Source organism: Acanthisitta chloris, unplaced genomic scaffold, assembly GCF_000695815.1.
Source record: "Acanthisitta chloris isolate BGI_N310 unplaced genomic scaffold, ASM69581v1 scaffold3878, whole genome shotgun sequence".
NCBI lineage: Eukaryota > Metazoa > Chordata > Aves > Passeriformes > Acanthisittidae > Acanthisitta > Acanthisitta chloris.
This window is the reverse complement of record NW_008685414.1, coordinates 1,990-18,450: the sequence shown is the minus strand read 5'-3', so window position 1 is coordinate 18,450 and position 16,461 is coordinate 1,990. Positions and strand designations below refer to the sequence as shown.

The 16,461-nt window shown below is 43.0% G+C and overlaps 1 protein-coding gene across 1 annotated transcript in view; it reads left to right on the top strand.

Annotated features, from left to right (window-relative positions):
• The window catches only part of LOC103807040 (lipoxygenase homology domain-containing protein 1-like), a gene marked incomplete at both ends in the record, with an annotated part of 56,275 nt that extends 40,099 nt beyond the window's left edge, over positions 1 to 16,176 (top strand). Inside the window, 4 exons of the mRNA XM_009079758.1 lie at positions 118 to 303; positions 13,056 to 13,226; positions 14,350 to 14,488; positions 16,015 to 16,176. Of these exons, the coding sequence (XP_009078006.1) occupies positions 118 to 303; positions 13,056 to 13,226; positions 14,350 to 14,488; positions 16,015 to 16,176 (658 nt within the window). The remainder of the gene's footprint in view (positions 1 to 117; positions 304 to 13,055; positions 13,227 to 14,349; positions 14,489 to 16,014) is intronic.
• Positions 16,177 to 16,461: the final 285 nt, after the last annotated feature.

The following is a 16,461-nucleotide window of genomic DNA, read 5'->3' as shown; positions in this document are numbered from 1 at the left end:
TCCTGCAGTCACTTCCAGCCTGCCTTTGCTGCCTCCATTTCCATGCAATTGGGAGATGTGTGTCAACCTAACATGAGAGGCTAACTCATGACATTTTTGTTTATTCTCTTCTTCCAGGAGCAGGCACTGATGCCAATGTGTTCTTGATCCTGTTTGGGCAGAACGGGGACAGTGGGACCCTGGCTCTGAAGGAGTCCAACAACTCTAACAAGTTTGAGAGGAACCAGATGGATGAATTTAGCTTCTCAGACATGCTGAGCCTGGGAGATCTCTGCAAAGTGAGGATCTGGCATGACAACAAAGGTCAGGGCAGTGACTTGGGGGTTGGGAGAGCTTGGGGCAGTGTTTTCACTTGAGGAAACACATCCTACTCTGTGGCTGCAAGGCAGGCTGAGTGCACTGTTCCCAGCTCTGCTGCAGGCTGGGTAGATTACCTGGATTTTACCTGGGTCCTGGTCCCAGCTTGCCTGTCTAGTTATACCCCCTTGATGCAAGTGACCATCTCCTTGCACGACAGTGTAGTGTCTGCTTTAATGGGCCCCATCTTCAGTCTGAGCTTACAGCCACCACTGCAGCACATAGCTTCTCCAGAGCAAAGCCGTTCAGCCTGCTGTCCCAGCACAGCAACTCTATTCATGCAATACCTTTCACACAGGACAGCACAGCACTTCCAGAGCAATTTAATTCTATCAGCCTGACACAACACATAGGGTAATGAAGCCTTGCATAATACAGTCAGCTTTAGAAGACATAAATAAAGATCTGTGTCTGTTAAGATCACTACATCAGCCTGTTAGCAGGCAGTGCCCTTCTGAGAGAGATTCTGACATTTCCCCATTGCTGGACTCCCTGTCTTTGGTTTGTTGTTCTGTCTGTTGTTTCACAAATAGCAGAGCAGTACTGTCATAATCATTTGTGTTATCATTCAGGCACCAAGTGGTATCTTGTAACAAATTCATCACTGACACTGCTGTGATGACATCCCATCCTATCTTCATGTAAAAGAGATTTTATTGCATTAGCAATGACTCGCCTGCTAAAGGCTGACCCTTGCTGCAGCCTACAGGTGAAGCTCAACGGCTCCCACAGACCCACCTGGGTCACTACTAACAAGACCTGGTTGTACTGAGGCAACTGGCTTATGGCTGGGATGAGATTTTATGTCAGCATAATTCTTCCTGGCTATCATTTTCTGGAGTGATCTGAGTTGTGGCAGATGGGGAAGGCTGCATCTCATACAATATCAATAGAAGATCCTACCTCTGCATCAGACTTTCCCACTGGAAGTTTGGGTCCTTACTGTTATTAAAAAAAATTAAAAATTTTACTCTAACTTCTGTCCACTGTGAAATATGGGAAACACAACCATCCACCTAACATGGTTGTTTATTCCCAGACACTGCAATCTTTGAGCTCCTATTCATCACTCCCATAACAGAGCACAATTTAGTTCATTACACTCTGTAATTTCATGTTATACAGGTGATGCCAAATGCAGTAATGAAGTTGTTTTTACCTGATTACTTTGCCAAAACATTTATTCCTATGGATCTGCAGTTCAAATGTAGATATGGAAAGGGCTATCAAAACACTCAGAAGAGTTTTAGCTCAGCAAACAGGCATTTCCACAGTTGCAAGGGTGGTTCAGATGTCATAAATCATAGAATCAGCTAGGTTGGAAAAGACCTCAAAGATCATTGAGTCCAACCCTACTGTGGTTACTAGACCACGGCACTAAGTGCCACATCCATTCTCATCTTGAAAACCTCCAGGGATGGTGAATCCACCACCTTCCTGGGCAGCCAGTTCCAATGTCTCATTACTCTCTCCATAAAAAATCTCTTCGTAATATCTAACCTAAACCTCCCCTGGCAGAGCTTGAGTCTATGCCCTCTTGTCCCACTGCTGGTTGCCTGGGAGAAGAGACCAACCTCCACCTGACTACAACCTCCTTTCAGGTAGTTGCAGAGGGTGATAAGGTCTCCCCCAAGCCTCTTCTTCAGGCTAAACAACCCCAGCTCCTTCAGCCTCTCCTCCTCCTGATAGCAGCAAGAAATCAACACGGACTTTCAGATTTGTTTCAAATCTATTGCCAACTAAAATATGTACTAAAAGAATATTTTCCTCAAGAGACATCATGGCTCCTTGGTGTCCAGCCGTGCTAACAGAATGAAACACACCCACCAGAGCAGAGCTGGTACTTAGGACTCAGGCACATCAACAGGCTGGGATGTAGGAAGATGAGAACTGGATCAGATCAAGGGTCTGTGGAGTCCAGCAGCTGTTCCCAACAGCAGCGTTGCTGGGTGCCTGAGGAAGAGGAGAAGCTGAGCAACTGTGTGTAGTCTTTACACAATCCTCTGCATCTTATGCATAGCTCAGGGCACTTTGTGATTTGGATATCATTTTTGTCCCTTACATAACTTTCAATGAATTTTCTCATTCAAGTTCTTGCCCAGGCCCTCCAGGAGGCATTTAGCACCCACACATCCTGTGGCAACGAGTCCTATGGGTCTGTTATCTGTGGCATGACAAGCAAATCCTGTTAAGCCAGATAGTTTTGTTGCCTTTTCTTTCTTGCACAAGTGACCATGGTTCACTTTCTCTGTGCCACTGATGATGCTGTGGATACAGGCTGGGGAGTCACCACATTGCAGCTTTGCTACGGAAATTCTATCTGCATGTTTTTGCTTAGTGGCAAAGGGAAGTAACAGAGTTTAACCTTTAGGGCTAAGCAGTAAATAGGCTCAGTTAGTTTAAATTGGCTCTGGGCTATGAGCATGAATCCAGATAGCCACCACAAGTCAGCTAAAATAGTAAACTCTGTGTCCAAAACCTGAAATATGTGTATAATTACACATTGCAACCTCATATTCTCTTGCTTTATTTCCTCATAACACTTGTTTCCACTTATAAATACTAGTTTTTACCAGACCTGGCTGATTGTAGGCTTAATTTAAGCCTTGGACAAAAAACATGCTCAGGTTATGTTTGGCAAAAATGTACTTGCTCTTCCCTGCAGAAAGAAGGAAAACTGTACTTTAAATCATAACATATGTTGTCTAAATTGTTCTTGCACTAGTCTTGTGAAAGGCATATCATATCTAAAACTTCACACAATGCAGCATGACAGTTTGTTGGGTGGGTAGAGTATTTGTTATCCTAGGATATAGCTATCCTTTGAATATATACCTTCTCTCTACATATATAATTTATATAAATTGTCTGTGGCACTGCATAGAAATTTCTGCCTGTATTTTTGGAAAGGAGTAGTGGCATCAGGGGTCAAAGGTCATATATGTTTTTTGTCAGATGCTTAGGGACCTTTGGGTATTAAATGAAAATGTACTTGTATTTACCATTAGTTTTAAGCATCAGATGTTGACCATTCTTTCCTTAGCTTTTTGCTTTTGTTTTTGGACTAAATCATTCTCTGCTAACTGTCTGTGAAAGGCTCAGCCTCACACTGGCCTACCTCATTGCTCCTGGAATGCTGAATACTTGGAACACGGTTGATGGTTTTTCCTTGTCTTCTAAATCATCAGTTTCAGTCATGGAATCATATGTTCACAGAATCATAGAACAGCTTGGGTTGGAAGATAACTTAAAGGTCATCTGGTTCCAAATCCCTGTCATGGGCAGGGTCACCTTCCACTAGACTCGGCTGCTCTAAGACCCATCCAGCCTGGCTTTGGACACATCCAGGAATGGGACAGCCACAACTTCTCTGGGCAACCTGTGCCAGTGCCTCACCACCCTCAAAGGGAAGTTTTCTTCCCAATATCTAAACTACCCATGCCCTCTATCAGTGTGAAGTCATTCCTCCTTGTCCTGTGCCTCCAGGCCCTTCCCCAAGTTCCTCTTCAGCTCAATTGGAGCACTTTTAGGCACTGGAAGGGTCTCTAAGTTCTCCCTGAAGCCTTCTCTTCTCCAGGCTGAACAGACCCAACACTCTCAGCCTATCTCAATGGCAAAGCTGCTCCAACCCTTGAGCGTCTCTGTAGCCACTTCTGGACTTGCTCCACCAGTTCCATGTCCTTCTGATGTTTGGGATCAATGACAACATCACGTTACAGGTCTTGAGTGTTTATGGTCTAGTTAGGGGAACTACTAACCATCACAAAGCTTCTTTCTCTTTCAGGCACCACCTGGTGCCAGCAAGAAGTCAACAACCTGCCACTGTTTCAGGATAAAATACATTAAATGTCTTGCCCAATGTGGCTACTTTGCTATATGCTACAGTTCAGCATCCCTCCATCAGCGAAGTCTTGCTGCAGTGACTTTGATGCCAGTTCTCATCCTACTTTTGTTTCCCCTTTCACGGAAATTTGACTGTAGTGGGGTGTTCAGTCTTGAAGAGACAGTAACTGCAATGGCAAAGATTGTTAGAAGTTCTTTAAATTGCAAACACTGTTTGCATCCTCTGGAAAAGCATGTCAGTTTTATGGTCCCACTTTAATGATTTTAAATGCCATTTCCCCACAAAAAGTGCTGAGTGGCATCTTTGTATGTGACATAAAGGACAAATGAAGCCCCCATCTAATTCCTCTGACTTCAGGGAAAATGACTTAGGGAGGAAGACGACACTTGTTTGAAAAGAGGCAGTTTAGAGAATTGCAACTGCAATTTCAAGGAACTTGTTCCTGATTTTGTTTAGCTGTTTAGAGCTCACCAGTGAGATTCTGGTAGCAGTAAAGTGCCATGAATGAAATTTAGTTTTAATGTTGCTCCTTGTCTTTTATCTTGTCCCTGTTTACTCTGAGATACTGATGTTCGACCTAATATATTTAGAGTCCCCGAGCAAATTTAATGACTTGCAGACTCCTCATCTACTGATGTCAGATAGACACTATGTATTTTCTCATATCTCAGTTCATTTACTTCTACATTTATGCAAGATCAGTATCTGTAGGTCTGTAGAAATTCTGGCTTTCTAAATATAGGCCTCAATTTTTACTCTGCTTTAAGAACTAAGTCACTATTCTGGAAGAGTGGCTTAAATTTTCTCAGTAACTCAGTAAGCAAATATTTACCTAGAAAAAGCCTTTGGTTTTGGTTTTAGGGTTTTTTTGGTGGGGGGGGAGGGAGGGTTGGGTTTCTTTTAATTGTTACTGCCTTTTTCTTCATGCAACAAGGAGATATGGGAAATCTGGACTTCGCTCCCTCATCTGCCTGTGTAGATTTGAACCTAGGTGATAAGCAGTCTGTCTAAAGTCATTAACTTCAGATTCTTGATTATCTTGGTTGCCATCCACCAAGGGGAGCCAGGAAGAGTCTAATTATGGATAAACTAGACTTCTCTTATTATAGGAGCAAAGACAGAAGTAAATAACAAGGTTATGGAGCCCAACTTCTTCTTTGCCTCAACAGGGCCCTTCTCTCAAATATACCAACTGCTACGACACTGTCTAATGGAGTTTTAAACAGCCTACCTGCCCCACTGATTCCTTTCGTGTGGCTCTTCCAATGAAGAAAGTATCTTATTTCCTTTGTTGATCTGGACTCAAGTCAAAACCATTTATATACCCTTGTTTTTCCTTTCTTTCTCTGAAGGAACTACCTTTTCAAGGAACAGTATCTTGGCCCAGGCCTTGAACTCACAAAACACATGTTTTCCAGAGATATGTTTCTGCAGTTCATGGACATGATTACAAGCCATTCTGGCACTTGTAGGTCATAAATTATTGTTAAAAAAAAACCCCTAACAAACTGGGTTTTTTAGCCCTTTGTAAAGATTTACTCTGCTATCAGATTCGAGAAGGGCTTTTCTAAGCCTCCTTCTCAGCCCTTGACTATTGCCTTTGTTGATCCTCCAGGCAGATTTGTTGAATAGTTTCTGCTTTAAATAAAAAGTGAGAGGAAGAGAAATAGATGTGTAAAACTGCCCAAGGAGAGAAGAGTCCGTCATACTCTGTGTTTTGTTGGTTGCACAAAGGAACACAATGTCAATTCCTGCATCTTTCTGGACGGATTGAAGTCAGCAGCTTAAACAGGGCACAAATGAGCATGCAAACTGCAGACCTGCAGTATGCCAGCAGCCATGTCATGGCTGATTAGTACTTCAAATTGCCCAAATATGGCTTCGGCACTTCAGGAGACCCCAGCACTAACCCGCTAAACCACCCTCATGTGCCTTGCACCTTCCAATGACAGAATCAATCATGCTATCACAAAGATAAGGATCACAAACATAAGGTGTCTCACCATTCTCACAGGCACAGGTTGTCTAGAGAAGCTGTGGCTGCCCCATCCCTGGAAATGCTGAAGGCCAGGTTGAATGAGGCTTGGAGAAACCTGGTCTTGTGGATGGTGTCCCTGCATATGGCAGGGGGGTTGGAATGAGATGATCTTTAAGCTTCCTTCCAACACAAACTATTCTATGATTCTATGAAAGACATGCTACAGGCATTACAGCTCAAGCAGAAGACATTGCAAAGATGTCACAGTCCAGAGGTGACATAAACTAGAAGAATTTAAAAAAAGATGTAAGGAATTAAGGTAGCAGACTTGGAGAGAAGACAAAGACTTCAGTGTTGACCTTGTGCATACATTCATTGTTTCACCTGAATTGCAGAGCCTTTCACTACAGAGCAGAAGGAGTCCAAGAGGCCTGATATAGCTGTAGAATTACCAGTTCTGTAAAACCTTCTCTTTTCTACAAGCCTCCTTTGCTCCTCTTGGGGACAAATTATCTGGCATCCTTGTTAAATGCTCTGGCATCAAGGATTCCTCAATAAAACAAAGAATTTGCTTCAGTCTCAAGAGTATAGTCTGAGAAATCTTCACTCTGAGCTGTTAAGTGCTTTTGCACAGGAGTAGTGATGTAAGATGTAAGATGCAGGGTGGCAGAAAGTGGGGGGTAGAAGGTGGTGAGAGATGGGTGTCTGAGGATAATTTATGGGTGATTTTGAGCTGTGTCAAATCGTGGACTGAACAAGGAGAGGCAAGAGACCTATTTCCTAAAACTATCCCAAGGGTTAATCTTCTGCTTTGCCAAAGGTTGTGAGAGGTTTTGCATTGCCTGTCTGCTCTGATGAGAAATGTTATGGTGTGAACTAACATGATCCTAAAGGAGGGATATACAAAATGGATCTATTTTTATTCTGCCACTGGCTTGCTGAATGACCTTGCGTAAATCACATCCGTGTACCTCATTTTCAATTCTGTAAATTAGGGATAAAATTTTTTAACCTTCTAAAAGTGTTTTGAAATGTATTGATGCACAGCTAGATGGTATGATTTTAACACCTCACAATTAATGCTCCATTTCTAGTGATTTGAAGCTGCTATCAAAACTCTCACCACTCTCTGGGTGATGTCTCATGAGGTGGGATTTAGGGATGGATGGAGAGCTAACTAGGCAGGGGATAAATAATGTCAGAAGAAGCAAGGCTTATGAACTGTCTGTGTAACTGTCATTATGTCCTGTTTCAGAAAACATGAAAATTAAAAAAAAATCTGTTTGGGGGCTGAGCAGTGCTGGTTGATGGTTGTGAATGGCTCAGCAGCAGCAATTCTTCACTGGCCCCTGAGTAGTCATTGTCCCAAGCAGGAGGGGTTTTTTACTCCTGTGGAAATATGAGCATCAATAATGACAACTATTATTCTTAATCATGTACCAACCGCTTTAAGAACCAAAGCAAAAAAGATCTGCATCAGATAGACAAGGGATAGAAAGGATAGTCAATGAATATGACTGCAAAGAATAGAGACTTCCAGGGACATGTACGTATCCAAGCTTGGATGTGATTCTGCCAGGACATTTTTTATTCCATCAGCTCTTTCTTTGGAAGGAATAATTAATATTCACTAAAGCTAGGTCAGGGACCAGGTGCTTGGTGAACAGTGAACCCACCAGACTTGTTTCATTTTCTTTTTCTGCTATCCTCCCAGGTCTCTGCAGGCGTCAAAATAATAAATATTTCAGTGGTGAATAAAGTCAAGTGGTGGCTATTCTTCAGAGGGGCAAAGGAAACTTCTTCTGCTGCAGGTTGGGGTTTTAGTGAAATGTAGCAGAAATGTCATTATCTGTGTTACATCTACCACTTCTAAAGTCAGGCTTGATTGTGCTAAACACTATAGAAATGCTTGACAAAGAGCTTACAATCTGACTAGTCCAACATCAGGAAAGCACAGACTTTTACCTTCACCTGTGAGAAAGGTAAGATGGTCCTGTATGGACCTTTCAGGTGTACACAGAGGGTCCTTGCCCAGCATCACCCAGCGGCCAGCTTAGGCCCTTTAGGGAAGGAGTATAAATAGGACAAATAGCTGCTCTTTTGGATAAGGACATTTGGGGAAGAGAATACATTACCCTACATCGCATTAAATTATACAGCGTCAAGCAGGCAAAGTGATTCTTTTTTTTCCCACAGCTCTGTTCTTCCTCTAATTACATTTGAAATGTTTTGCGTGTTATTGAAAATGTCACTTCTAGCTGCAGACCTCTAAGGAGCCTATGTGGCACTGCCATGGGTTTTATTAGGCCAGGTTTGCTGCTGAGGATTTCAATGGCAGCAAAAATAGGCCTGGAGTGAAATACCTCCTTTTATAAATGCTGAACACTTGTTTTGGTGATAGGGGACCTTTCACGAAGGCACAGTGCTTGCCAAATTATTTTAAAGACCAAGATTTGCTTTATCGAGCAGGAACTGCTCAGATATGAGGTATTTCTCCCCTTCTGCCCCAAAGCACTAATGGAGACAAATTTAGTGGTTCTGGTTTCTACTGTGGTCATTGCAGAAAAGCCCATAATGCTCTCCAACACATTTGTGCAGCTGATTTTTTCCTGAGCCCTTGTTCTCCTGGCTCAAGGTGCAACAGGGTACAGAGCTCTGGCTCTACTGCAAGTATCCAAAGGTGAGTGATGGAACAGCTATAGCTTACATGGCGAATCAGGATCCACCATCTAACACTATTCAGGAGAAAGACTGATGAGCCATCACTGCAGAGATCCACTAGTTTGTCCTGTGCAGCCAGGCTGTGTGAACGGTGGTCAAGACTTGGAAAATATCCACATCACTTTTCTGACTCCTCTTGCTCACTCTTTCACTGATGCTACTCCATAAACTAGCTTGTGCTGAGGATTTGAGGCCTCTGGAATTACATCTGTATGGGATGTAATTCCCTTTCCTGTTGTTGCTTAGGTTCTAATGTCTCTGAACCTACTGCTCTGCAAAAGCCACACAGGAGCAGGAGGTGTAAATAGTGTAATGCTCTGAAACCAGGATTCCATGACCTGAAAAGTGGCCCTGCAAACATTTGTTCTCCTTCCACTGAAGTGATTGCCAGCACACAGAGTCAGCCCAGCAGAGGGAAAGTCTTGCATTTAGACTCTTTGTATCACGGGCCTTTGAATCTTTTCCAGATCAATGCTGAAAGAAATGTAATATGTCTTTTCCCAGCCTGAAACAAGAGGAAAAAGAGTACTTGTTCTGGTAAAGTAAAACAGTTTCTTCAGGCATGAACATTTTCTAAATGTTGTTTAATGCTATGGCAGTAAAACCCTTGATGTGACACCACTCCTGGCAACATGGGATATGGACAGGGTGGGAAGATGTGCAGCTCTGGAGGTAGAAAGTACAGCTTTCACCTGAGATGAACTATTTCTCTTGAGAAATGAAAAGAAATACAAGGATACTTCTAGAGCTTCCAGGTCTCCTAATCTAATTTAAGTTGCTAACTATCAGGAATGAAAATGAGAAAAGGACAAAATTTGGTGAGAGGGAAGAGAAATTAAAACAGAGAGGAAAATGTTTTGGGGCAGCTGCACCATATTTCTGAGTGGCCATCCAACCCCTTAATTTAAGTAGCCTTGTACTGTCAGGGACATGCTGTTGATATTTGCTTTACAGTGTCAATCCTAGACAGAGCCCAGCGTTTGCTCTTTTAATAGCCCAAAGCTGATAAAAGCATCATTGAGGGGAGGAGCAGGAAAAGCTGTACTTTGTGCTTGCTTTTCCCTCAACTCCAAGATCTGCTGAAAAGTCAGCTCTGGCCCATCTCTCCCTCTGATAAAAGAGCAGCATTTTGTTGCAGCTACCCTGCTGAGCACCGGCTGGGACCAAGCTGGAGAAGAGATAGGAGGGTATGTGCATCTCACTCAGTCTCTTCTGATACTGCCTCTTAGCACTGATCCAGTCACTGCTGGCAAACTAAGATTACCAATTTATTCTATCCTGGTCCACAGCCATTGATGTCTCTCACTGGAGAAGGGTGAGATGTTTTCTTTCTTTCATGCTGTACTGTTGTAATTAAAGTTTTGATGGAAGCGGAGCAGCCTCCTGAATATGCTGCAGAGATGTACATTGAACTTAAATGAAAATGAGCCTACCAAAAGATTAACAGCTGACACTGCCAGTACGTTTAGAATAAATTTCCAAACAGTTCTAAAGAGCAAGTTGCTCCACTTAAAGCACAGTGGGAGCCCTGAGGAACTTGATAGAATTATAGAATCACAGAATGATTTAGATTGGAAGAGACTTTAAAGACGATCTTGTTCCATTCCCTTGCCATAGGCAGGGATACCAGGTTGCTCAAAGCCCCATCCAGCCTGGCCTTGAACACTTCCAGGGATGGGGCAGACACAGCTTCTCTGGGCAGCCCCTTTCCAAAAGTAGTAAAGAAGATGAAACCAAAGTCTTCTCACCAGAGTCTGGTAACAAGCTGTAATACAGCAAATTCCATTTCAGTGTAAGAAGAAAAGCTGTAATCTCTGCACAGGTAAAACTCTGGCACAGGCTGCCCAGAGAAGTTGTGGAATCTCCATACTTGGATATATCAAAACCATGGTCAGACACAGCCCTGAAGAGCCTGCTTTAGCTGAGCTTACTCTAACCAGGGGTTTGGAGTAGACATTCTACAGATGTCCCTTCCAGCCACAATGATTCTGCAGTTCTGTGCCCCTAAAATTTAAAGGGCAAGTGGTGTCTTCGGTCAGTGCTTTGCAGCATGCAATTTCCTAGCTTGGAGAGGTTCAGGAAGCCGAAGTACAAAAAAGCAGTGTCTGTGAGGCTGGTAGAGAACTGCCAACACATGGTGTGTAGGCATCACAATCCACAGAAGAAGGGTGACTTGTTGACTTAACTCAAAAAGGTGCCATCACTTTCTTTCCAAGGGTAATGAGGATTAATATTTGCAAACTAAGGAAATAGGCACATGGCAGTGAATTTCTGGAAGAGCAAGAGCTATTTAATGTATCTGGGATATAAATAAGTTAGCAGAGAAGTCTCACCATGAATATAACCTTCCTTTGTCTGACTAATAACAGGACTTGCAAGTAGAACTGTCAGAACCTCCCATCCCCACCAAGCTCAATGAAGCCTTCTTCAATTCAACAAGGAAATTAGGAAAATGTTCCTAAATGGTTTTTTCTTCATTTTTAAGTTGTTTTCCAGTGGGAAAAATCCTAACCGAAACAAACAGAATTAGAAAACTATAAGGTTGTTGTGACTCCTCAGAAGACCCCAAGGCAAAAGCTAGCTGATTTGGTAGTCCCTGCTGGAGTTTCTATCACTTTAGTCTGCCCTATATTCATATCCAGTCACAGCACTAGTGAATTCATCCTGGTTACTTGGCAAGGTTGGGATAGCATGGTCAATCTCCTTGCATGTGATAGCCACAAAAGTCAAAGAAGCAAGTTGTATTTTACCTTCTGACTTTCAGATTGAATAATAAAATGTCTGAGGGTAATACAGGCCATAGAGAAAGACCCTACACCTACTCACAGTCTCAAAATGTGATGGGACCACCACAAATAATGTGCATACTACTGTCTTTCTCAATAGCTGCAGACACGTACAGTGGAGGGTTGTACTCATATCTTTCTTTTGTCTTATTTAAGGCTTCAGGTTTCCCTTGAAAGAGAAGGAAAATTCAGCAGCAGTTTCTGTGACAGAAGGTGCTCCATTAACTTTTGCCCACAAAACCTCTGACTTCTGGAGTTTTCATGTTTTTGGCTCTGGCAAACAGTTCTGCCATGCCCTAATTTCCCTGGACTTTGTAAGGGTTTGTTGTTCCTGAGCCAGAGCAGTTCTTCTTTGTGCGATGGTCCCTGTGTTGATATGGTATCAGGGGCCATGCTGATCCTGTCTCTCCTTGTGTACTGCTGATACTACTGGTATTGCAGTAGCCCTGTCTAGTGCAAAGTGCTGGGCAAGGACAAGTGATTGGTCTCTAGCTCAGAAAGCCTGAAATCAGCTTATTCAGGACCATGCTCCAACACCCTTATATCTGATCAAAAGCCAGCAGCTCCCTCAAAAGCAAGGCCTGACTCTAGAAGGGGGATGAGATAATGGTCTTGAGCAAGTTAACATTGGTTTGGGTATCAGAAGAGTGTTGGTTTCACTGGGATATTATCTGAAGCAAATACTAATTAGCTCCATCCAGCTCTGGGGTTCCTAGCACAGGAAAGGCATAGACCTGTTGGAGCAAGTCCAGAGGATGTCACAGAGATTGTCCGAGAGCTGGAGCTTCTCTGCTATGGAGGCAGGCTGGGAGAGCTGGAGTTCAGCCTGGAGAAGAGAAGACTCCAGAGCCTTCCAGACAAGAAGGCTCTTAGAGCCCCTTCCAGTGCTTACAGAGTCTCCAAGAGTGCTGGAGATGGGCTTTGGACAAGGGTCTGGAGTGGCAGGACAAAGGGGAATGACTTCAGACTGAAAGTGGATGGATTTAGATTGGGTATAAGGATAAAGTCTTTTACAATAAGGGTGGTGAGGCACTGATACAGGCTACCCAGAGAATGGATGGATTTAGATTGGGTATAAGGATAAAGTCTTTTACAATAAGGGTGGTGAGGCACTGATACAGGCTTCCCAGAGAATCTGTGGCTGCCCCATTGCTGGAAGTGTTCAGGGCCAGGTTGGATGGGGCCAGGAAGGTGTCCCTACTCATTGCAGAGGCTGGACTAGATGAACTTTAAGGTGCCTTCCAACCCAAAACATTCTATGACTCTATAATTTCTAATACCACCATGGTGCTACCAAGGAAAGGTACCTCTTCTCCTTACCCAAGTTATGTGCAAATATCCAAATCTTTTTACTTTGTTGTTTTACTAGGAATCGCACCAGGCTGGCACTTGGAATATATTGATGTGACGGATTCCGCCATGGACAAGACATTTCGCTTTCAATGTGATCGCTGGCTTGCTAAAAGTGAAGATGATGGGCAGCTCATAAGGGAACTGGCTTGTGCCAATAATGACATCCTGGAACTGAAGGAACGGACTGGTAGGTTTGAAGTTGTCTTATGTCATTTAGTGAGGGACCCCAGAGACCACAGAACCGCATCTCCTGCAAGCTGGTCCACTAAATGTTGCCATGTAGGCTTTAAGGATTGGATTATTTCATGTACACTTTAGTTCAAAAGTGCAATGCTGTGACAAGAAAGAAATGAATCAGGATTTATGAGGAAGAAAAAGATCTCATTCTGTATTGAAACCTAAGAGGGACCCATCTGCAGTGGTTCAATCCAGCAGTAAGCCATAAGAACACATGGATATGATCTCATTAGAAGTAATGCACTTGAGTCTTTGAGGTGGAAAATAAGTTCAATCCTTAAAGCTTTGTAAGTAACATTGCTCCAGATTCCTCCTTAACTCATTCTAGGCTAGTAACTCAACTATCCCAGCTGAATGCAACAGCTGAGCTTAACAGTGCATGGCCCTGGGTCTACTCTGGGTAGTCCCCCTGGGTACAAGGTAATTACCCTGGTGTCTGATGTAGTGAGCGAGAGAGCCAACAAATGTTATTTAACCACACTGAATGTATGCAAAGTGCATCTCAAGAACTCCTGCACCAGTGCTCTTCTTCAGGAGAGTCCTGGAGAGTCGATAATCACATTACTTTGCTGTGATTTCACTCTGCCCCTGCAAAAAACCCAGCCATTTTTGGGTACTTATAGCCCACCACAGCATCTGAGAATATCCTGTTGGGTAAATTAATACCCTTACTGTGTTAGGAGCAGTGGCACAAATAACGGAGGATTTGGGCTGTGTTAAAAAGGGTCTGCTTAGCACAGCATGGAGGTGGACATACTTGTTCAAGATGGACTTCGACAATCCTTGTAGCTCCTTTCCAACTCAGGGTATTCTATGATTCTAAGAATAACTCCATCTATTCTTGCTACCCAATCAAGCAGGAGTCATATTTTTCATGTATTCTATCCCAAAGCACTTACAAGTCAAAACCCCCACAGATTTCAGTGCTTTTCCATCCTTATTTTGCAAATGCTTTCTTGTGTGCTGTGATAAATATTAGGAAAGGAGATTTTAAGCAAAATGACAGTCAAATGATTTGCTGGCCATCTGCTCTTCCTTTTCTGTTTAACATGTGTGTCAATTATGCTTTAAAGCCTATGAGATTGTCACAGTAACAAGCGACAGAGAGGATGCAGATACAAAGGAAAACATCTGGATCATCTTAGAAGGAAAGATGGGCCGCTCGAAAGAATTCCTTATGGAAAACTCCTCCAAGAAAAGGAGATTTGAAAGGTAGTAGGACAGGATGATGGGCTAGAGGAATTCCGCACCAGTTGTCTGCCCTCCACAGAAGTTACAGATCCTCTTCCCCAGGATGGTTTAGAGATGGTTTAAAGAGTTGTGTTTGTGCCATGCTGCTTCTCACCCCCTTTCCAAAAGCTTGATGCCTTCTTACCTGGATAACAGGAAGGTGTAAAATTAATTTCTGATGGACAGACACAGAGTAGGTTTTAAAATTATAAGAAAAATGCATTTCATAAAAGGAAATGTAGATGTTGCATGTGAGTATGTGTGTGTGTGTTCTTTTGTATCAGTACATACAAAGGGTCTTCTAGTGAGCCCCCAGGAAGGCTGTGTGGTTTTGAGCTGGGAGGAGCAGAAGGAAGCTGGAGGTGGTTTTAGTTCCTTTTGCAGCATCTCACTGGCAGTGGGAATCAGAGAGAAAGTAATAATAGTTGGAGGCTAAATGTCAGAGCTACTCAGATTTGACTTTCCAGACAAATCCACAGGCAAGGCTGCAAGATCACTGTTGCATGAGGAAAGCCGAAAATCAGCCTCATGTGCAGATGAGCTATAGGCGCATCCATGTAATGTGGGGCAGATTCCTTCTCCTGTGTGAGACCAAAGTGCTTCAGGTGTGAGATGGGTTTTCTGCTTTTCTTTAAGAACACAGCATGCCCTTAGGACCCAGGAACCTCATCAAAGTCATGGATGCTGCTAATGTTGTGTTGCTTCACAGGGAGGAAAGGTTTTTCTGGTAAAGGAAGGTGAAATTACAGCTGTTGTGGAATGTAATATGAATGTCTGAGATATCATGTGAAATATGAAAGATTGGGAGGAACTTCCTCCTGAGCTTCAGCTGATGGTGTCTACGGAGGAGTTAGACACCACTCTTCACAGCATTAGTTACAGTCTATCCTTGGAGGCAAGTTGGAATAAGGACCAATCCAAGGAAATAAACCTAACAGATACTCAGGGGACATGACAGGGATCAGGTCAAGGTTTGACAGAGACCTATCATTCCTGCCAATGGCAGGGGGTTGGAACTAGGTGACCTTTAAGATCCTTTCCAACCCAAACCATTCTGAGATTCTATGATTCTACTGTTTTTCTAAACTATTTTCAATCTGAGCTTCAGGAAGGGTGGCTGAACTAGCAAATTTAAAACAGCTATGGTGGGTAGATGTATAAAAGATACAGTATCTGTCAAAAATGAACGAATAAGTGCTGGAGGGGAAATTAGTCATTCTTTAGCTTTATCTATAATGAGGCAAATTGATTTTTTATGTGGAACAGCTCAAGTTTATCCTGGAAAGTCCTAGTGGCAACAATTTCAAGTGTCACCCCTAATCAGAGAAAATACTAAATTTAAATATGGAAATTATACTTTGTGTTGAGTGATTGCAGGTTAAATCAAATGACTGCAAATGAAGGTTTATCTTCTATCTCCCATAGCCATATGCAAATTATTTAATGTCCATATGAGACAAGTCTCTGGCAGCCTTCAGAATATTGAAACTGCTCACTGTTTCCTGTAGGGGAGCAACAGACACATTTCAGTTTTCTTCCAAGAATGTTGGTGATATTGCAGCCATCTGTGTTGGTCACTGCCCAAAAGATGGGAAGAAGTCATCTGCAAAAGCTGATGTTTTCTGGCATGTCCAGGAGATCATTGTGACAGAGATGGAACTCTGCAACAAGTAAGTGCCTACTCATTCACAAGGAGCTGCTCTGTGAGGGCAGGGGCGAGCTGAGCAGCTCTGCCTATGTCCTCCTGAAGCATTTCAGGCTTAAGCGATAATAAAAAGTCTTACCTTAGTCTGACAGCTAAGGACATGTTTGGTGTGTGAGGTACAATGTCCCTGCCTGACCCACCTGTGCAAGTTCAGAGTGGTTCCGGAGGACATTTGCATGCGCAGCTAAGTTTAAAAACAAGTTGGCTTGCGTGCAGCTAGGATGAACTGACGTCTCAACTTGTGGAAAAT